This window comes from Ciona intestinalis, chromosome 3 (assembly GCF_000224145.3).
Source record: "Ciona intestinalis chromosome 3, KH, whole genome shotgun sequence".
In the NCBI taxonomy this organism is placed as follows: Eukaryota; Metazoa; Chordata; class Ascidiacea; order Phlebobranchia; family Cionidae; genus Ciona; species Ciona intestinalis.
The window spans coordinates 5,262,946-5,286,663 of record NC_020168.2 but is presented as its reverse complement, the minus strand read 5'-3'; the positions used below and the strand labels follow the sequence as shown (position 1 = coordinate 5,286,663).

The window sequence follows — 23,718 nt, the reverse complement described above, 5'->3', positions numbered from 1 at the left end:
TTCCATGATACTATTGTGATTATGAGCTAACTCTGGCCTTAATCCCAGGTTCCGCCGCGTGCCTCACTACATAGGGCCTCACCCACATATAGAATAGAACCTTCTTACTTCGAAACCAGCAATTAAATGACAACAAAGAAGCAGGAATTGTTAAAACTTTGAGTATATTTTCATTACAGAGCGGTACTGATGCGAACAGGCTGCCTAATTATATATACAACGAGTTCATATATGTATGTTAGGGTGGGGGAGATGGGACACCTTTAGCACATAAAATTTAAATATCCTGATCGTGTTAACGGTCTATAGGAGTTGTGAGGATGCGGTTTTATATTTTTTTGAATATTCTTGTTTATTACCAATAAATGCGATAAAAAGTAGAATGAAAATGTGTCCCATCCTCCCCCACCCTATATATGCACAGAAAAAGATTATATGCAAAACATGTGTCCCTTGAAACCAAAATTGGAGGAATCTAGCCATTGATATCTGAAAAAAAGTAAAGAAAAGATTATTTTTGAATACCAACAGTATTAATCTGCTTTGTAAAACGATAAATATGCAAGACTTAGTTAAAATTATAAACGCAGTTATCGTTCTTTATAACTTACTCGAAAATTGGCAAAAATAGCTGACTTCGTAGTTTTGACATCTACCACTAGTTTGTTGGTAGTTGCGGCAAATCAATCCGACTCTTGCATTCAATGAATAAATAACATCTCCACTTAAACGCGAGCTGATGTGAGTGCCAACAGTACGTGCTCTAATGCCGGTTGGGTTTCTGTGAAAAGATGTCAATATTAGTTAAAATGTTAACACTTTGCGTAACGGTATCCTTGTTAGTTGTTGCGCGTTTGTAAGTTCTTGGGCTATATATGGTACTGTGGGGTAAGATGGATACCGTTAGCGCATGGTAGGCTATATTTCCTAAACGTGTTTCTAACAACTGGCAACGCTCTTTTAAAGAGGAAACAGATATATATATTTCTGTAAACATTTTCGGTTTACAACCAAGTTGAACGAGAAAACCGAATGAAAACCATCTCACCTCAAGCTATTATACAGTAGGGCGGGGGAAGATGGGACGCCTTTTTATTCTGTTTTCTTGCCCCATTTATGGCAGTGACGAATATTAGAAAAGTTATAAAACCGTATCACCACGATTAGCCTACCATGGACCGTTGGTTTTATTTAAAACACAATCAGGATATTTTGACATTATTTGCTAAAGGTGTCCCATCTTCCCCCACAGTGCTATATATATACTATTTTTTAAATTTTAATCCATTTTAAATGCATAAATGCTTACATACCTGCAAAATCCAATTGCGTTTGCAACCCTGAATAAATATTCGTTGTCACCACTTCCGAACTGCGGAACGTCCAAACTTATCCAAGCTGTCCAGCGACCTGCAGGTGACAAGGTGGTGCTTCGCGTTGTAGTGCTTGCTGTGGTAGTTGCTGTGGTGGTTGCTTGGGTCGTGGTTGAGGGACCAGAAGTTGGATTAGACAGGAGAGCTGAAAAAGGAGCGAACAATAAAATGAAAGTCTTGAAGTAAGGCTAGATATATTGGTAATGAATTTATTTTGATTATACTTATTATGTGTTGCATCACTAAGTGAGTGATATTATTATATAGGAGGGTGGGGAAGATGGGACAACTTTAGCACATAATATCCGAAATACTCTGATCGTATTTTAAACAATTAACAACGGTCTATGGGATACGTGAGAATTCGGTTTCATATTTTTTGAATTTTCTTTGTTTACTACCAAATGGGCGATAGAATGAAATTGCGTTTCATCTTCCCCACCCTATTTTATATATACGTTTGGAGTAAGCGTGTGAATAGTGGCAAATGAAATTTCTTTTGGTTTTGCATGAGTACTAATGTGTGCTGAATCACTAAATGAGTGATAAAATATCATTATAGTGATTTGTAGTCTTCAAATAATCCCCACTAAATAAGTCATTGTACGACGGAGTAACTCTCGTGAAGCGGGCATATGTAACAAAACACCATGTGTCACAACGAAAATCGTTGCCCCACCACACAAGGATAAAGCAGGCATTTATTTATTCAATCAACAACGACATGATACCTGTTCGGCAGAGATAGCGAACTCTGTAGTCATTGCATCGACGAGTAGTTTGGTCCGATCCTAAGCAATCTAATCCTTCCAATGGACTAAATTTTCTGAAAACGTCCCCGGTCTCACGAGCTGGTCTCTTATATAACAAAAAAACACGAGCTCATTATCACTTAGCACAATATCCAATTTGCGTTTATCACCATATAAAGTTAGTGGTCATACGTACACAATGTATATATTACTGTGGAATAGGTTTGAAAATGTTGGCACCTATAAAACCCATATTTCCTGATCGCACTTCTAGTAACTAACTTATTTTTAGAGTCACGGGGCCACGGGTTTATAATCCTGTAAAAGTTCTTTGTTAACTACCAAATTAGACAAGCAAAGATAATGAAAACGTGTCTTATATTACCCCACCATACTTTATATGAAAAAAATTCTACTTACCCCTGCTAACGTTTGAGCTTGGATTGCAAGCGGTTCAAGGCACACGTGACTCTCATCACGTGATTCGTTATCATCGAAGCGTGGCCTTCGTGGAGTTGAGTTGTCCTCCCATGCAGTCCAGATCACTAGATGGGCATAGTTTGTTTAGTAAAATAGATATAGATTTATAGTAATGGATAATCACACTGGTAGTTTGCAAACAAAAGCAGTAATTTTTTTAAGGGGAACTCAGCATAGTGTATGTTTTGTTTTCGGTTTGTTGCGCCGATTTGTATATAACGAAATAATTTGTCCCTATACATATTTTTGGCCTGTACTAATATGCATGCTTGTAATTCAATAAATTGCATTGCTTAAAATACAGTTTGTCTTGGCTATTCCATATTATAAACAAGCCTAGCGCCATCGTTGGCCAGCAGCCACAAAGCATAAAATATTCCTTTTTATACATAAAAACACGCTTTTGGGGTTCTATTTTTAAAAAGTAGAATAAATAATTTGAACAAACTTACAATCTGGTGATTCTATCTTCGGGAAGTCTGTCGCGCGTATCGAACCTGGTGGGCACTTGAACCTTATCTGTTTATTTCCACGTACTGTACGTTCTTCTGTACCAAGTACTTTGCTACAAACGTCATCAGGTCGACGAACCAGTAAGTCGTCCAATAAAGCAGTTGTACTAAGCTGGTTGCCATTTTTGAACGGCACGACAAACCATGCAGTGAATTCGGGGGATGTGGCTGAAAAAGGAAAAAAATATTTTTAAACCTTCTGATACCATGCAGCAACTTTAGTAATTTCTAAACCTATGTGACTGAAAAATGATTTGACATTTATTTATTTATTTATTTATTTATATAGCCTACTTTGATTTTTTCAAAAACATGCACTGGCTGCATATATGAACTTGTATTTCTATTGTATGTGCGTGAAGTCTCACATCGAGGTACATTATGGGTCGAAGAACTTAGGCCGGATGATTATTCCATTACCCAAGTTGTATAATGTAATACACATTATACAACAGTAACGTTTTTGGTAACTGTAGTAAAACTCGGATTTATGCACTCGGTCCAACACTATGGTAATGCTTACTTGTGTCTAATGGATTAGGCGAACTGTCCCGCCATGCCGCCATATTCAAAGCAGGGAAACGACTGCAGGGAACACGAGCATTGGATCCTACTGATGGTTGAAGGAAAGGGTTTGGTTGGATCGATCGTTGATCTTGAAGGTTGTCGCACATTATCCTTGAAAGTGTAAAGCTGCGAATGGCGGCAAGTTGGGCTGGAAACGGAAAAGGTTTAGATGTTATTGCTTTTAGTGCTTTTGTTAAACAAAATGATTTTTTATTCACTCATGCACTTTTTTCAAGTGCACAAAAAGAACAAACCACAAAATTTAATTATAGATGATATTTTCACTCGCGTGGCCGGAAAACGACAGTCGTCATATCCAATTATAATTAGTGTTCTGTCTCAAACATCTCATACTGTCCGCTTATAGAGTAAGATGGGGGAAGATGGGACACCTTTAGCACACAATATTTAAATATCCTGATCGTGTTTTAAACAATTAACAACGGTCTATGGTAGTCGTGAGGATACGGTTTTATAATTTTTTGAATTTTCTTTGTTTACCACTAAATGGGACAATAAAACAGAATGGAAAGGTGTCCCATCTTTCCCACCCTACTATATATGAGTTGCCCCATGTATACCTTTGGTGGTTATTAATATTTTTTAATGTTCGTCTAATTTAGACAACAAGTAAATAGTTGTCATAGACTATTTTATACCTGGTGTAAAAACCGTGCATTCTGCGCCGTTTTCGTGCCAGAACCTGTCTCCTTTCTTGAGGGCTCGGAATTGGTAAGCGATGATTGAGGCGAAGACAGGACCAACGCTTCCGCCCGCAACTGGTCGTTCAGATAAACCTCCGATGTAAAGATCAACGTCGTTCACGTTTCTAAGCAGTTTGTATGAAGATTACAAACCAGAGTTTTACACTCGTTTGGCGGAGCAACGTTAGCGATTAGGTTGATGTTCTGTTTCATGCAGCAACTCGTGCCGTTTTTTATAAGTTACCGTATATGTTACTTGGTTTAAAGGAAACAGGATGAAAAAGGAAGATATAATTGCCTTTACCCATTTGTATAAAGGTTTTATGGTAATAATGGAAAATACGAAGACCAACTAAATAAAAGTGATATACAATAATGGATATTCGAAATATTGTGAGAAAAATATTATTTAAGAGGGAATCATAACGATATAGGCTAATATAATTATGGAACTACTCTTAGTTTACTACAAAATAGAAGGATAAAAGAACGAAAAACAGAACGATAAAAAAAAGCTTACTCCAACGAACTTATACAAATTGTTTGCATACCTGTACAGACGTTGTAGTGACCTTCGACGAGCCGGGGGTATTTCAACAAAGTCATTGAAACTGTTTGCCTTTTTCAAACCGAATAATTCCCGGTAAGCATTGTAGGATGGGATGCCATGGTCACGACCTCGGGCAATGTTGATGGCCAATAAGTCATGTCCTCGTCGACCTTTGTAAATTGTGGAGAATTTTAAATATAGATTTACATTTGGTTCAATGTGTAGTGCAGTAGTAAAGCTGCTAATATAAGATCATAGTAAATTGAAAAATACCTGAAATCTATATACCTTGTCGGGATTAATAAAGGCAATTTTGATTTTATGCGTGTTGTTATAATTTGGCAGTAAACATATAGTGTCATATATTTACCACTGTCTTATAATATGCTATCCAATTGCATTAATATTGCGTAGATGCACGCTTACACTCTAAAGTTGAGCCTATACCAGAATTTTGTGAATTTTAAAAAGGTGCTGACCTCTTGGTGCGAACAGAAAGTCTTGTAAATCATCTACTAAAGTTGGGTCGATTTTTTGCGCAGGTTCGTTGCTGAGACCTCTTAAAATTGAATTTGCTCCACCGAAGTTAGTGGTCAAGAGAGGATTGGAATTGAAGAAACTGCAAGGTAAAAATAAATGTAAAACGTTATATTTTTACTGTTGTATGGGTGCTGTATATAGTACTTTATAAGTTAAGATCGGTAATATGTTATTACATTATACCATAGTATAATTAGTTTACCCATATTTCCTAATCGCTTTTTAAGCAACTCCATAAAGCTCTTTTACGAGAGCTGTGAGGATACGGGTATACATTTCTATATATTTGCTTCGTTCACCACATATGGTACAATAAAGTAGAATAAAAAGACAGCCTACAACACCACTTTACTCTAACCTACTATTACCTGTTTCTGAGTAAAATAGGAGTTCCCTGTACAGCCCAATGTTGGTTCCTTCTCACCAAGCGACCCGGTATCTGGCTGTGACCAAACCTGAAAGCAGCTGCAGCGAACGAGTTAATGACACCAGCATCGTATGACGCGTCGTATCCGTTGGAGTATCCCTGTGTTAAAAAAAGGAAAATGAATATTACTCTGTGTTGGCATTATTTATTGTAGGGTGTCTTATTTTACGTAACACATAATATTAGGGTCCAAGGCTTGTCGCTGCTACTATTGTGGGCGTATGAGTCATTGGGCAAGACAGCACTTAACGGCAATTGCTCCAATCTAGCGGTCACTAATGAGTTGTTAAAGTTGTTAGCATCACAGAAAAACACACCCATGAGAAATGTATATTTTTAGTCCGATTTGGTAGCAAACAAAGAATATTTACAGATTTATACAACCGCATCATCGCGACTCTAAAACAGCTTATCCCATAGAACTAAGTTTCATTGTCAATGATAATTTTTTAGTTTCTGTTCCTAATACGGCTGAATAATGATATTGTCCTGTACCTGCTCAAGTAGTGTCAGGCCAAATCTGTTCATGTATTGCGAACCCAGGATGGCAGGTAGATATTGCTTGTATGTGATTCGTTGATGCATTGCAGCTACGATGGAACGCCCGGTCTTTAAATAAATTAGAAATTAGTTTTTTAGTTACAAATATTGACGTCTACGACAGATAGCTGTCTACAGAACTAAAAAGTTCGAATTGTTCAGCCTAGAAAAACTATAAAATCAAAAAGCTTTTTTAATTGTTTAACTTTAAAAACGTTTATAAAGCGTACTAAAATCGCATCACGAAAATGTGTGTAAAAATATTACATGTAAATTAAAACTAAGTCGCTATAATACTTAGATAAGTAAATATTTGCATAAATACCTGAATAAGCTTGAGTTTGCTCCAGCTTGGATTAATCGCTTTCAAATCTCTAACTACCTTGTTATGAAGCCGCATAAATAAAGTATGGAATGAGGTCAACGCACTGTTTTCGTTTGCCCGTTGATCGCCTGCATATAATACAAGTAATTAAAAGTTTTATGATACTATTATAGTAAGGTTAATGGGGGTCCGCAAGTTTTTGCCTAGACAATTTGAGTAAGATTTATAGAAAACGCGTAAGATAGGTTTTAAATTACGATAATAAGACTTTTTACTATTCTTTGAGAGGAGTTGTTATCTTCCAAAAAAAAAAAAAAAAAAAATATATATATATATATATATATATATATATATATATATATATATATATATATGTTTTAAATAATATCCCTTTGTATATACGCCCCTGTTCAGAACCAACATTAAAGATGTAGCAAACACACAGAAACATTAAACACTTACCTGCGGCAAAGCAAGGCGCATGTCGTGGTTTATGAAGACCACGAGGACACACCATCTTGTTACCGAGTTGGGGACCGGTTTGTGTAGTTAATGGTAAAGTTGGCGCGTTAGCAGGAGCAGAACCGTGTGGGCCAAGCACTCCAATTTTAAGTTCGCCAGCCGCTGTAAAAATGTAGTACAGTTAGCCCTATTGATGTCTTATGTGTGGTATAGGTTGGGGTAAGATGAGACACTTTTTCACTCTATTTTCTCTTATACTATTTAAACAATTATAAAACCATATCCTTACAACTCCCATAGAGTATCGTTAATTGTTTAAAACACGGTCAGGATATTTGTATATTATATGTGCCAAAGGTGTCCTATATCTTACCCAACAGTATACTATATACATTCTTTAATAAAGATTATAACATATATTTTTTATTTATTTTTTCGAAAACGATGGCTAAGATCATGTTATTTAAAAAACGAAAGAATCAACATCAAAATGACGAAGTCGTTAAATCACGCGCTTTATATTATGTATGTTTAAAAGTAGACTACATACGTGAGTTTTGGTTGATTAGGTCGTTGAATTCTCTTTGACTGTTTCCATACACGTTACCGGCATCCAGGTAAGAAGTAATTTCGTTCTTTTGCTGCCGAATATCGGGGTTGCCTACAGAAAAACGGAGATACATTAGTAAATAAATTACATTTTGTTTATACCCAAGTGTCGAAGAAACGATAAGTGTTGTATAATATGGGTGTTCATTCTCATACATCTCGTGCCCGCTTAGTATAGCAGAGTGGGGGAAGACGGGACACTTAAGCTCATATTGCTCAATATTTTAAAGATCAAAATATATGACGTTGTTTGAATGATACCATGAATTAGTATTAGTCTACCTATATTAATTAACAACAATTTAAAAATATGTATTAAAACACACGAGGAGTTATTTAACTATTCGAACAACATATGTAAATAATAATTATACTATAACGTAAAAGGACATTGTTTCTATGTGAAAACGATATTACCCACTTTATTATATATATGTGTCAACAATAATGTTATAAGTTTCTTACAGTGAGCATCTTGAACAGGCTGGGATCGAACAACTGGCAGACATTGTCTTCTATCTTGTGTGAACTGAACATCGTTTCGAGGGATTTGAATATTAATGCAATCTCTGTCAGGGCGGTCACATCGGCAGTTAACACCGGGTGTTCCTATAAATCATAGCATATGTTAAAAACTTACATAGTGTTATGATGCCTTTATTTTTACCTATATGTAGTTACGAATGTAAACGATTTAAACATGGTACATTCTGTAGTTGTCTTACTGGATGGCAGATGAAACGTTGGGTTAAATGGCAGACGAAACGTTGGTTGTAAAATTAACTTTTTTTAACAAAAGGGTCCCCATAATTTATAATATGCGTTTAAAACTGATATGGCGTTCTGGTATCTTTAGTTAGCTGTACTTAATTGTGGATTAAGACACCCAAACGTCACACCGGTGGCATATAAAGTGTGGTAGAATAAAAATTAAAGCTCTTTTATAACAATTCAAACTTTGTATACAACTCTAAAAATTGGTTGCGACGGTGAAACTTGTTTATTTTATCGGTCTTTATATTTTCTTATAACACGATTTATACTCACGTGTTGTGGACGGGGTGTTAGCAATATCGTGGACAATATATTGGCCCCAAAACGGCATGATGCTGCTGGCCGTTGTCGAACTGGCCATGGAACCAGCCATGGAAGTTGAGATAAGTCGTGGGGATGGAAGCTCGTTGCCGTTTGTCGCTCTTCTTGGCGAATCTGTTAAATTTAAATATAAAAAGCTGATGAATGAAAGATTGTAACTTGTTTATCCTGGCGGAGCGGTAAAATTTTTTATAAGTTATAACACGGTGCTCTGTTTTATAAACCTCGGGCCAGTTTACGAGTTACAAATGTTGTATTTTTGTAAGTTATTTTTTTTGGGGGGACTTATTTAAATGTATGACCGACAATTTGGGCAATCCATGGGTCGTGTTGAGTCTTGTGCGGTTATGTCTTGTGCGGTTAAAAGGTATATGTCTTGTGCGGTTAAAAGGACACATACACCCACAATGGTATAAAAGCCTCAAACACGCCGACTTAAAAGAAGTTACAGATTTTTAATAAATGTTTTTCTCAAGTTGGTTCGGAAAATGTGTAAAATAAATACTTACTTCTTCCATCAGAATACGCGGGTGAGATAAGTCTTCGGTAAGGTCGGTTTACTGACCCTCTACCGCCATCTACCAGATTGTTACAGCTTCCATCGGGAGCATATCTAAGAATTAATAGAATATTATAACGTGTCAAATATTATAAACTTGAATTATAAAATGCGTTTATTTATCTTAGGCCCCAATTTTTAGTAAAGGCCATACATAACTATACATAGACTTGGTATATACGATGAAATAGTTGTAATTGAATGAACAATAGATAGTTGGAGTACGAATGACCATATTTTCGTTTTCTTTAATTGTCCTATTTGGAAAAATAAACAGAAAAAATACAGAATTCTATAACTGCATGCTTACTCCATTAAAGCGTTACAAATTTTAAAAAACACGATTATACCAACTTTGGATATTGTGCGGTAACGGTATTCCGGCATCTTATACTCCACAGTATTATGTGTGAAGTATATGCTATACCTTAGCATTAAAAGTTGCCGCATAAAGATAACAAGTACACACAAACCCATATTCAGGTTTCATATAGTGATAAACAAACACATTGAAACTGAATCACGTTTGTGGCCTTTTGTTGTTGAATGTTTGGAAAGTTCGAAGTGATTGCGTATAATTGTTTAATTGGTTGATTAGAAAATATAATTTGCTGGGAAACTCTTCAAAATCGAGGTCATGTGTTACGCAATCAGCCAATTACGTGGGCTGTGGAGATTTGAACGTAAATATACGTCTATATTTATTGCTATTATCCACGAGTCAGCACGTTTGTGATAAGCCGGTATTTCAGAAAGACAAAGGCTGTTATAAAACTTTTGTATTAAGAGAAATCCGAGCAAATTTCCTTTTAATTTGGGAAATTTTCCAATCGTAAAATATTTTTTAAAATAAACTATGCTTTTGGCTTTGCAAATTTTTGACCTAAAAAATGAAAATAGTTCGATTTAATATTTTTACACGAACGTTCGATATTTAATCTGAAAGACCAGCAAGCAAGTAACATTTATTTCAAAAAATATAAACCACAAAATGATCATTGTGGTTACCCGTCTAAAATATGAGGTATTAATCAATGTAATTTGTTTTATCTTCGCGTGGCGGGGAAGCCAGACTATATAACACGGCCGTTCAGTTTCATACACCTCGTGCCAGCGTATCACATATGCAACTTTGTGGGTGATTATACTTTTGTATTTTTTTACAGGTAATTCTATTTATGTCGCTGCGCTTTAATATCTTATGCTCACTATAGCACTTGCACTGTCCTGGGTTTATCCTTGCGTTGCAGGGGGACGACGGTCGGTATAACACGGGTATTGTTTCACACACCTTAAATTTTGGTTTCCGCGATTTTTTTACATAATCACACGTATGCCACAAACTGCTGCTATGCTTACTATTTACTTACCCGGTCCGTGGTGTGTTGGGGCATATTGGTTTTGGCGAACATGGTTCGAATGGTGGTTGCAAGGTCGGTGCTGGTCCTGCGGCAAGTGATCTACCGTCAATACTGGCAGCTGGCAGCACTGCAGCTGGCAACACTGCAGCGACGTTGGCATCATCGAAATTGAAATCAAATCGACTTGAAACAGAAACACCTGTGAGCAATTTTTGTTAGTGTCTTTAACATACGGTAAAAGTTTTGGGCGTTATTACGAAGTAAACGAAATATGAGATAATATGTGCAAACCGCATACACATTATACACAGTTCTCTTTTTGTCTAATTATATTTATCTCTTGATTAACTATAACATCTTGCATTCTAAGTAAATAGGAAGCACATGGGGTAATATAATTATAATAGGGTGAGATAAGACGAGACACCTTTTCATTCTATTTAGTCGTCCTATTTGTTAATTATTTAAAACACGTCCGGATTTTTGAATTTATGTGTTAAAAGTGTCCCGTATTCCCCACTCGTCTTTATATTTACTGATATTATATAGTGTTAAAAAACTTACTGTCTGCATGAAGAGAAGTTGCAGCAAGCAGCAAAAGAAACGGAGTTAACTGCAACGAATGTAAAATCATTTTCCTAATTTGCAAATTAAATGCTGCGAAAAATATGGCGATTATTTCTGTAAAGTCTAAAAATGTCACGCTTCAACTTTATTATTTTGGTATAAAAAAACAACTTAGGCAATATTTTATGTTAAGTCTTAATATTCCAGAATTCTATGCCTATATTATTTAAATTTTGCATACTACAAATACCGCAGTATTGTTACTCTGTCTATGGTATACTGGTACAACCAGGCGCTAAACGAGATTCGATCTAGTTTGATGAATCAGAAACCACGGCGCCTTTATATTTGTTGGCTATGTGATGACGTCACTTAGCTCAAAAATGCCTTCACAAGAAAGTTTTTGTTGCGAAGAAAAAGAGACGTTTAACAGTTCTTCTTATACTAATGTCACGAATTGAAAATCTCGGCTAATTGGCCGTTTAATTATCTGTCGTCGAAAGCGGCAGGGCGGACTTTAGAATTTAATTGTTCACGAGAATGTAACATACATGGTACGACGAATCAGTGCGAACGAAACGACATTTGAAAATATGGGACGTATGACGTGTTTATGTAATAAGTGAACCCGACATAGACGGATCGTGCTGTTAGCGTGGTTTCGAGTAATTAACCATAACAAGTATGGACTTTCCGCTAAACGTCAGAACACCATACACGCATTTTGCGTCTTCCAATAATGGGTATACTGACATATTTCTTTAAATACAACCGATTGATAATAAAAAATGAATATTTTTTTAAATATATTCGCTTAACACACCAAAAATCGGAAATACTGTGCGCAAATCAAATAAATTTGCAGAAAAGCACTCTAAATTTAATCTCCGACGTTTTCGTGTGCCGATCTCGGAGCAGCAGCGTACATTTGCCTCCGGTAATTTCAAATCAGTTTAATTTAGTCATCAAAAAATCCCTTTCTAATAATACGCCAAAACACCGCAACACGAAATACTTGTACAACACAAAACACCGCAACACGAAATAGTTAAGAGTAGCATACAGCTGCAGCGTGTTCATCCAATTGCAACATCAGCACCAAATCCGCAAACAAACCCATAATACATACAAAACGGGTTGGAATAAACTATTTTGGTACCCAATCTGTCATTCTGTCCTTACGTGATTAAGGAAGTAACAGACGGAACTATTTTAATACAAAGAATGTTGTATTAATCACGTTTTAAAATGGGGGATTTACATTTAAGATTGTATATGGTCATAATATCATATACAGCTGTTTAAGCAGGCACAATATTTCTATAACATATTAAAAAGACCACTGTCTTAAAATTCAAACTTTATTGTGTATTTAATATAGTAGGGTGGGGAAAGATAGAACACTTTTTCATTCTATTTTCTTGGCCCATTTGTTAGTAAACAAAGAACATTCGAAGAAATATAAAACTGTATCCTACGACTTCCATAGACTGTTGTTGGTTGTTTAAAACAAGAACAGGATATTTGGACAATATGTGCTAAATGTGTCCCGTCTTCCCCACCTACTATACCAACACCATTAATTGCGTCAAAATTATAACATGCAAATTTCTGAATGCAGGCAAATGCTAACCGAGCCGTTGACATTTCATGCCAGCAGTTTTAGCATTAACCGATTGCCGCGAGTGTATAAGCTATACGTCGGGAAATTTTTCCTCGGTTAATTTTTGAATATAACTTCATGACGTCATATTAGACTAATATTGCAAGGAAAAGTCAAATTAAAACTTTGACGTAACGTCGGCACGTATGTTTCACTGAGACACAAAGTTACTTTTACATTACCATCTCTCAGAAAAGAAACTTACAATTACCGTGACGTCACGCCTAATTTCTGTAGCTCTATCGCCAGACGTTTCTTAAATCCATTACATAATAGCCGCAGTTACCGCTTTCCGTTAAGTCCAAGCAATTTCGTCCCTAATTACACGTCGGCGTCGGTCAGATTGTACAGGCATAATGTTTATTCGTTATTTCAATTAAAACCGTGTTTCTAGATAAGTTTAATTGAATGTGGTCGGCATAATATTTATCTCTAATTACAGGGAGTATCTCAATAAAAGACAATGTAAACGAGCGCGGTATTTCATACTTAAGAATTAGCGTTCGGGGAAAACCAAATGTGAAATCTGGAATGTAAAACTTGAAAAAGTGGTTGATTATATGTAACTTATTATTTATCGCCGCGTGGGGGAGGCAACGTCGTTCGTTATAACACAGGTGTTTTAAAAAAGTTCACTTCGTGCCCACTTAATTACGAGTACAGCATTTGTCGTTAATTATTCTTGGGAGGATTTCTGCGATATCTTCTCAAATGGTAGCACCCCCAAGCCTCGAACCCGTGCCTTCTAGGCTAAGCGTGCTAACCACTGTGCTACGGCGCCGTACAAATTGTTATTTTTTAGGTAAAACTTTTAGTAAACAATGAGAACAACTTGCGTGGTATTCATCCTGTTAAGTGTAAAGTTGTGTTTCGTTTTGGGTACAGGTAAGATTCTACAGTGAATGTACTAATGTTTTATTTAAGTGCCCAATGCAAACAGAGAAGAAATGCAATTTTTTATTCTCACGTGGCGGGGCATGTACACATTTATATACCTTAAAATTCAACGTTTATATGCATATATTTTACTTTTATCATGACTTATATGTATTAGCGTTTCTTTGATGGACAATGTTTGATAGCGCTGAATTTATACATTTTTTCTCACTTTAAACTTCATATGTTCCAGACGATTCGATAAAGACAGTCATCTCTCGAAGAAGATTAACTCCCGTGGTACCAACTTCATCAGATATTAGACCCACTGTCCCACCAGATACATCAACTTGTTTCCATCAACCATCTTGCCCCACTGTTCAGAATCACAGGTTTTTAACAAAACTATGGAGGCCCAACTATTTTTTGAATACTTTAAATAACATATTTTAGTCGTTGCTAGCTCAATTAAAATATAGTGCGAGGTAAGATGGGATATCGTTAGTATTTAAATCTCATATTTCCTGATCGTGTTTTAAACAATTAACAACGCTATTTTAGAGTCGTAAAAGTCCGGTTATGAGGAAAAGAAATGAGAATGAAAACTTGTCCCATTTTACCCCACTTTATTATTTCCTTGATCTATTGAAATAGAACATTACAAAACATAGGGGAAATTGGCGAAATACCGACAAAAAGGCTTGTGGGCATTTTATTAAAAATATAAGTCTGCCTTATTGATAAACAATAAATATGTCTTGTTGTAAAGGTTCGTAACAGTGGATGGGACCTGCAACAACAGAATTGACAAGAACAGGGGAAGAGCGAAAAGGTCACACAAGAGACTGCTACCAGCAAAATACGCTAACAAAATAGGTAATAGAATCACTTAATTTTAATGGTGGTATCAATAGACTACAAACTTTAATAGTTACAGCAGGTACACGTCATGTGTAATGGATGCCGTTAGCCACATAACATCCCATATTTCTTAATCGTGTTTTAAGAACTCATCGTTATATCTTAAAACTACGACAATGCAGATACATAATTCTGTAAATATTCCTTGTTTTACTACCAAATGTGACGATAAAATAAAATAAAATGCGGGCCATCTTACCTCACCCTAACAAATAAGTATATTTTAGCAACATACACATTGCATATATAGATTTTAATATTTTTGTGTTATTACCTATTTAGGACTTCCACGGGGCTTTGGTGGTAGCCTTCCTTCGCCGAGAGTCATTTCAACCACGATGACGTCATCTGTGACGCAACAATCACCAAGTCTCTCCCATCTTGTACCATGGTGGGGACAATATATTGTACATGATATTTCAAAGACGCCAAACACTGAAAAAAGTAAGAACTTAGAATGTAAATCACGTGATTGCTTCTATTTTAATAAATAAAAAAATGGGACGAAATAACCGATTGAAAAGATGTCCCTTCTTCCCCACCCTACTATATATAAAGTATACCACAATTTGTGAGCACTATGTCGCATTTATTGTGTGCCAACTTCTCTAAATTTGGTATATGCCAGACACTACAACACCATATGTTTTATCCAACAGACTACGACGGGACACCCGTACAGTGTAGCTGCAGTAATCCATCACAAGAATGCATGAACATTCCTATACCGGTGGACGACATACAACGACGGACGGAAAATAAAACTTGTTTTTCCTTCAAGCGTTCACAGCCTGTACCTGATACAGCTGGCAGCAACTGTAAGTGGTTTTTCGTAAAAAAAGAAATTGTTGGTTAAATGTTGATTTTAAAGGTGATACCGAAGTAAGGCAGCAGATGAATGCTATCAGTGGATTTATAGATCTTGGTACAATATATGGGAACACTCAAGAGCATTTGGACGCATTGCTGGACCCAGAATCAAGTATGGTTGGCTTATAAACATATAGTATAGGGTGGGGGAAGACGGGACACCTTTAGCACATAATATCCAAATATCCCGATCTTGTTTTAAACCACTAACCACGGTATATGGGAGTCTCAAGAAAACCGTTTTATAATTCTTTGTTTACTACTAAACGGGACGAGAAATAAAACGGTGTCACATTTCCTCCCACCCTACCATATACAAATGGCAGACGAAACAATGTGTTCATACCAGATAAGTCGAAAACAATATTTTACGTTAAATCTGGTATAGCAGAAGTAACAAAATACTAATACATGTACCTTGATTTCTTTTGCTTATATAGATATAGGAGAATTGAAAGTACAGAGAATGCATTACCACGGCACTGAGAAAACACTGCCTCTCCAGAGCGAAGTTGACTCGATGGTGAGCTCGGGCATGTCTTGTCCAAGGAATCTTCATAAACCAACTAATATTCCTTGTTTCGTTGCCGGTCAGTACCTTATATATATTATTAAATGAAATGATTTATCCTCGCGTGGTGGGCAACGTCGTTTTCACACAGGTGTTCTGCTTCATACATCTTTTGCGCTTTTACGAGTTAACAAATGTGTAGTTTTGTGGGGGATTATTTTTTAAATATTCTGGTTATGGCTGATAATTTAAACAACTTTTAAGACTACTGTGTTGGGACATATTTTGTCCCAATAAGAAACCAACGTTTTATACAGGCGACAAGCGAGTGAACGAAAATACGGGCCTTGCATCAGTACACACAATCATCTTAAGAAAGCATAACCAAATAGCAAACCATCTCCATACTATTAACCCTGCATGGAACGGAAAGAAAATATTTGATGTAAGTTTCGTATTGTAGAGTGGGGGTAAGATGGAACATAGTTTTTTCTCCTCCCATTTGTTAGTAAACAAAGAGCATTTAATGAATTATATAATTGTAGCCTCACAGCTTTACAAGAGCGTTGGTGCCGGTGATGTACCATCTTACCCCAAATCATATTTTTCAAAATCAACCTAAACAATTGATTTTTTGCTCGCTTTAGACAACCAGAGCTATTCTGACAGCAACGGAGCAATTCGTCACCTTCAAATATTTCCTACCAGTTATTATCGGCGAGGAACACATGCGACGATTTGGACTAAACCCTGTATCAAACGTAAGTAGTGAAAATTTATACTCGGAGTAATTGACAGATATATACATGAAGTACTTGCAACTAGACGGGTTGAGGTAAAGGTGACCATGTTCCACTGTCTTTTATATCTTCCCGTTTAGTATTGAATTGAAAAAATGATATACCCAGAATTGTACGACTGTGTACTAATAAGTGTAAAACAGCGTCGTTAATTGTTAAAAAAAAACAATGAGAAAACATAGTATATATGCATGATGTGCTAACGTTAAATTACGATAAGGAAATAGCGTATAAATGCAAACACCTTACCGCACAGTACTATATTCACGCGTTTTCCACACAGGGATATTGGTACGGATATGATGCAACTTATGATGCAACAGTGTCTAATGCATTTGCAACTGCTGCATTTCGATTCGGACACAGCCAGATCCGCATGTATCTAACTCGAATTAATCCAAGCTGGTCTGGAAACCAAGGATCTAGGTTTCGACTAAAAGACAGGTCAGTCGAAACAACTTGTTGAAAAACTAGTAGATTGTAACGCATGTATAGCGTGCTCTGTGTGCGGAAATTTGTTCAGCGTTTATTATTATTGGTCGCAGAACGCGCTTTTTGTCGGCGCCTTTTTTCTTTATTTTGCTCTGCAGCGCTTGACTGGGAGTTTTAGGCGTTTGTTTTATTGTGGATGCAGAATAGTGCTTGTGAAGCCGGTTAGGGTGTTAGTTTTAATTAAGTGAATATTTATGGTACTAGCCCCACAAAGTGATGCAGTACAAAAGATATTGAGTTTAGTTGAGTGAATTTTCCAATAGTTAGTGCATCTTTAACGCAAGTGTAAGCAATGCCGAAGCGGAAGCACAAGTAAGTCTGAACTTTTTCGGGCTTTTTAATGCACCACATTAGCGTAGTAGGGTGGGATAAAATGAGACATATTTTCACTCTCTATTTTACATTTTGATTGTAAACAGACAATTTCAGAGAAGCCATACCCCCGCTTATTCATTGTTAAAAACATGATTAGAAAATATGTGTTTTATGTTTACCGGCATCCCATCTTGCCCCACAGTACTAAATTGAGACTGTTCGTTTACAGCACATTTTAACATCTACTTTTCCACTATGTAGTTACTTCAATAGCGAGCCAATACTGGACGAATCGCGCGGTGGTGTGAATTCAATTATGAGAGGTCTTGCCAAAGACGCGGCCATGGCTGTCGATCCAACGTTTACTGAGGATTTACGAAACTTTCTGTTTGCAGAGCAAGGTGTGTAAGATGGTGGTATATTATATGTTACAGTATACTTAAAGGCAGAATGTGTAGATATGTCGAAAAACTCGTAAGCTACATGGTTGTGCCGATTGTATGTATAACACTTATCTGTGCTGTATTTGTATTTTTAATTACGTTAGATTACAGAGTTGTGGTTACAAACATATACAATAGCATATATACCGCTTGTATCATTTTTAAACGGACAAACTCAATAAAAGCAATTTATGCACATTATATATATATATATATAACTAATAGTATGCACATATGGTTAACAATGCATTCTTTTTTATTACAGGCAAATTTGGCTTCGATTTAATGGCAAGAAATATACAGCGTGGTCGTGATCATGGCTTGCCTGGTTACAACGAATGGAGGGAGTTTTGTGGTTTGACTCGAGTAACAGACTTTGACCAGCTTACCGAGATACCAAGGACGGCTAGAAGAAATTTGAAAGAGTTATACAGGTGTTTTGTACTGAATGTTGGTGTTTCTAAGTCCATCTTTATTTTTCTTGTCGCTGCTATCACTGTGGGCGTATGTCCAGCCCAACAGTCCAACCAAGTGGTAACTTATGGGTTGTCCAAACCTTCGGCGATACATACAAAAAAATTATTTGCTCACAATGTTACATAAGTTCTAACTCGTAAGCGGGCATGGATTGTATAAAACAGAACACATGTGTTTAACAAATGTCGTTTTTCGGCCACGTAAAGGTAGATAAGATACCTTCATTCTACAAGGAAAGTCTTTAAAATAATATTTCTGGAATTTTAGAATAAAAAAATTAGAATAACTTTCTCGTATATACAGCAATGTTGACGACATTGATCTCTACATTGGAGGGGTGTCAGAAACACCGGTGCGTGGTGGCGCTGTTGGGCCAACATTCGCTTGTCTCATTGGATACCAGTTTCGTGATATTCGAAGGGGTGACCGGTTCTGGTTCGAAAACGGTGGAGTGTTTCAATATTTCACACCAGGTTAGGCGAAAGTGATATTTGTGTTTTATTACTAAAGCAGTCGTACGCAGCATATATGGCATTATGAACGAGCATAATAATGAATTTTTACATGTAAGATTACCTTGAATTTTTACATGTAAGATTAAAATAGACATTCCACGTACAGTACTGTGAAATAAAATGTATACCGTCATGACAATTACATCCCATATACCTGATCGAGTTTTAAAATTAACAACGATATTTTAGATTTCTATTATTTAATCCTGCAAATATTTTTTGTTTATTACAAATCAAGACGATAAAAAATATTGAAAACACGTACCATTTTACCCCAACCTATTTTAGGTAGGAAAAGTATTAAAAACACGTACCATTTTACCCCGACCTATTTTAGGTAGGAAAAGTATTAAAAACACGTACCATTTTACCCCAACCTATTTTAGGTAGGAAAAGTATTAAAAACACGTACCATTTTACCCCGACCTACTATATATAAGAAAAACTAAATATTGGTTGCTTTTACTTTTAGACCAGCTTACAGCGATAAGAGAATACAGCTTCCCTCGACTTTTATGCGATACAGCATCCGACACACGAACTGTGCAGCAAAACCCAATGAAAGTGGAGGGCAGGGGAAACAGGAGACTCCAATGTTCTGAGTTCCCAGCACTTAACCTTGAACCCTGGAGGGTCGGGGCTCCAGCACAAACCCAGGATGTGCCACAGAATACTGATGCTGATTCTTATGGTGTGTATTTGTTTTGCAATCCAGTTTACAAACTTGTTTAAAAAATTTGGCAATCAGGTTTTAACTTTTTATAGTAAGCTATTGTAATTGGTCCAACGCAGTAGTAACTATTAAATTGTTAGACTCTAAAAAAAGTGAAATCAATCTTAAAAAAAGATCTTCGCTGATGGTAACTCTTTTATATAATTACAGATTCCGAATGGACAGTTTGGTTTCCGACGTACACAAGAGGCGGTATGGAGCTTACTGTTGCTGAAACTTTTAACCACTTGCTACGTCATCGTATCGACGAAGTTTGCCGCGAAGTTTTGGAAACAGAGACGAAGGTCGTGAACGGTAGGACCCAGGTTCGATTCCAGTGCCCGCCGGGAACGATTCGGTACAGTGACTACCCACAAGTTGAAACTGAACAGTGTAAGTCTTCTACAAAGTATGAATAGTTGGTTAGGGTAAGAAGGGTCATGCTTTTATTCTCTTTTTTCGTCCTATTTGGTGGTTAACAAAGAATATTTACGGAATTATATAACCATAGTCACAGAACTCGTTATTAAGCGTTATTAACTGTCCAAAACACGATCAGCAAAGTTGGGATTTCGGTGCTAACAGTATTCCATCTTATCCCACAGTACTATATAGTTGCTTTTGTTAACGTTTTGTTTTATTTTAAAGTGTTTTGGACTGATTGGGTTGATAACTCTACACCGGATAGAAGAGTAAACGACGATGACGAATCTAGAGTTCCTGATCAAGTCGGGTGTTTCAAACCGCTCGCCATACAAGCTCAAACCACTGCTGGAGTAAGTTAGCGTCGCATTGTATGATGGTGGGTATTGCCAAATGGGGTCCCTTGTCCGTCTGTAATGGTTGAATAAATGTAATTTATCTGTCATGCCGTGGCGGGGCTAACGGCAGTCGTTATAACATACGAGTGATCCGTTTGATACACCTCGTGCCGCTTATGAGTTGCTACGTATGTAACTTTGCTTTTTGGGATCTTTTAATGTTGGCTGAAAATGTTGACAGCCCCCCAAATGACAACAAGGTTGAAGAGTATCTTGCCCAAGAAACCCATAATCCTGCTGCTGGGCTAGAAGCAGGCGCGCCAAACACTGTGCCGACGCTAGTAAGGTTATTACACAGATGTGTAACTTAAAGTTTTAAAATCTAGATTCCTGCAAGCGAAACTGGAGAACCGTTAATCGAATACAGCCCAATCTTAGGCTTGGTTTGTAAAGGAATCGATCAAAGAAACCGAAGATGCAGCGATTACAGAGTTCGATATTTGTGCCGGAAAGGAGACGGTAAGCAAATTTTTAAATACAGACTAATTAAATCGCTCAGTTACACTTCGGCGACAGCGTTATTCTATAAGAGCCGCACATAAAAATATTATACCAATCAAATCTGAGAACAATATTTCCTAAGCACAACTGAAGCTTAACAAAGCGATTTGAAACCGCTATGGCTGCATAGCAGTATATATTAAAGTCATATACATATACGGTAATACCGATTTTGAGATTTCATGTTGTATAACTAGACTTCACTGTTTTTTTTTATATAGTTATATATTGTGTTAGAATTTTCTCTACGTAACCCTGAAGAAAAGAGTCAGTGGACAGAATGGATCAACCGAGACACTCCTGCTGGGAAAGTTGGAGATACAGAGTATTTGTATCGAGCTAGGGGAACTCCGGGGTTGTGCCGGTAAGTATCGACTTGATGATAGTTGTGTTGACCATATAAGATGACGTGCTGTACTGCTGTTACAGTACTGTGGGAAGGATAGGATACCATTAGCATACCTCATTTAATGCATTTTTGTACCAGTTAAAAACACTGTTTTAGAATCGCCAGAATACGGTTACTATAAATCTGTACTTTTTGCTTACTACAAAATGGGACGGGGAAAATACAACGTAAACGTGAACCATTTTACCCCAATCTACTACATGTAGTTACCTGATATTGAATATTTAAAAATACCATAAACGACTGCCTTAGTACACGTGGACCCTATACACACAAAATAATTCTCCAATGCAGAGTCCCGATAGCGATGGAGGCTCGAACAGTGGACGATAAAACCCCCGCTTCCGATACCAATGACGTAACACACATGAGTTTGAGACGCGGTTTCGTATGTTTGCATAAAGATCAACCATCGGGAAGAAAGTGTCGAGATTATGAAGTTAGATACAAGTGCCCAGGTAACCAACCAACATAGATTTATGTATGAATGTATAAGGTTGGGGGGAGACGGGACACACATAATATCAAAAAATCCTGATTGTGTTTTAAACAATTAACAACGGTCTATGGGTGTCGTGAAGATACGATCTGATAATTCTTTGAATGTTCTTTGTTTTTAACCAAATGGTACAAGAAAATAGAATAAAAGTCGGCCTATCTTACCCCATCACCCTATACTATATAAATATTTTGAGTAAATGAAAACCTATTTATTCTTGCATGGCGGGGCAACGGTAGTCGTTATAACATGGATGTTCTGTTTCAGAAACCCCGTACTTAAGGGTTAATACTTATGTAACTTTGTGAGTGTTTATTGTTTTATTCTTTATTTGACTGTTCTAATTATAGCATGGTTTGGTAATTAACTGACAACAAGAGCCCCTTAAACACAAGTACAAAATATCAATACGGTATAAGAATTGCACACAGCGATAACTGCCTATAGATAACTTACCCATGTCTATTACATTGCAGTTGTTAACAGCGCCAGTACGCCAAGACCAGGTAAATATACCCTATACATAATATACCATGTAAAACTATTTGTTAAGCTACCATAAAAGTCAAGTATTGGTTGGGATAAGATGGTTCACGTTTTCTTTCTATTTTATTTGATTGAAAAGAAATTGTTAAAAAAAACAATTTGGAAATATGGAATGGTTTGTGCTATCGGCATCCATCTTACCCCACATTGCAATAACCTACTGTGTATTCGTGTTTTATGACATGTAGTAGGGTGGGGAAAGATGGGACACCTTTTCATTCTATTTATCATCTAATTTGGCAGTAAACGAAAAACATTCAAAAAATTATAATACCGTATTTGGATCTCATGTGCTAAAAGGTGTCCCGTCTTCCCCACCATATACTATACAATCTAATTTATTATAACTCTTTTCATTTAATCATAGGCGTCACAACAGCTTCAACTATATCAAGAAGAGGTTTGTAATATTTTATACAGAAATTAATTAAATATGCTAACCGACATGTTATTGCAGTTACTCGGCAAGCAAGATTCATGTGTTACACATACGGGTTGTGTTGCGCATAAGATAGAACTGTACAGTTGTTACAGTAGTACCTCGGATGGAATAGAGATCATCTCTGCTTCAGATATGTATTTTAATGTGATGTTTTTATTAGATGATATATATTTGTATTCTGTAACATGTACTATGTATTTTATAATGTAATTTGAAATAGATGTACCAGAAACGTATGAAAGCATATATGAAGTTGAACTTACAGAATATACAGTATGAGGTTGAACTTATATGAAGATAAACAGTATGAGGTTTAAAGGCGCTGAAGATGGTTGATTTGAGGCGTTTTATATAAACACACCATGCGGTATTCACGCGTAGAAGCTGTGGTTCATTCAGTTATAGCAGACGTCAAAGAAATGCTTGGAATTTAAACCCTGATAAAAGTGTATTCGAAGTACATGAAGTCCTGTGAAGATAAA

General features: G+C 36.5%; 2 protein-coding genes across 2 annotated transcripts; one reads left to right on the top strand and one right to left on the bottom strand.

Moving 5' to 3' along the window:
* Positions 1–147: 147 nt before the first annotated feature.
* Positions 148–11,531, bottom strand: LOC100177188 (peroxidase). Its single transcript, XM_009859878.3, has 20 exons — positions 11,421–11,531; positions 10,866–11,055; positions 9,446–9,549; positions 8,889–9,050; positions 8,307–8,450; positions 7,783–7,893; positions 7,233–7,394; positions 6,771–6,898; positions 6,401–6,514; positions 5,847–6,004; positions 5,418–5,557; positions 4,940–5,108; positions 4,344–4,513; positions 3,641–3,832; positions 3,058–3,285; positions 2,546–2,670; positions 2,105–2,231; positions 1,314–1,518; positions 612–781; positions 148–489 (listed from the first exon to the last, which is right to left on the bottom strand). Exons 1-20 carry the CDS (start codon positions 11,488–11,490, stop codon positions 476–478), a joined length of 2,883 nt encoding a protein of 960 aa, XP_009858180.1. The 5' UTR covers positions 11,491–11,531; the 3' UTR covers positions 148–475.
* Positions 11,532–13,885: 2,354 nt separating this feature from the next.
* LOC100181846 (lactoperoxidase-like) lies at positions 13,886–23,478 on the top strand. The gene is made up of 22 exons (XM_026833599.1): positions 13,886–13,971; positions 14,216–14,354; positions 14,732–14,838; positions 15,166–15,327; positions 15,543–15,701; positions 15,755–15,865; positions 16,194–16,343; positions 16,582–16,709; positions 16,912–17,025; positions 17,348–17,508; positions 18,133–18,272; positions 18,580–18,748; positions 19,095–19,264; positions 19,779–19,997; positions 20,190–20,411; positions 20,667–20,794; positions 21,166–21,298; positions 21,578–21,704; positions 22,044–22,207; positions 22,725–22,754; positions 23,162–23,194; positions 23,252–23,478. Exons 1-22 carry the CDS (start codon positions 13,908–13,910, stop codon positions 23,302–23,304), a joined length of 2,883 nt encoding a protein of 960 aa, XP_026689400.1. The 5' UTR covers positions 13,886–13,907; the 3' UTR covers positions 23,305–23,478.
* Positions 23,479–23,718: the final 240 nt, after the last annotated feature.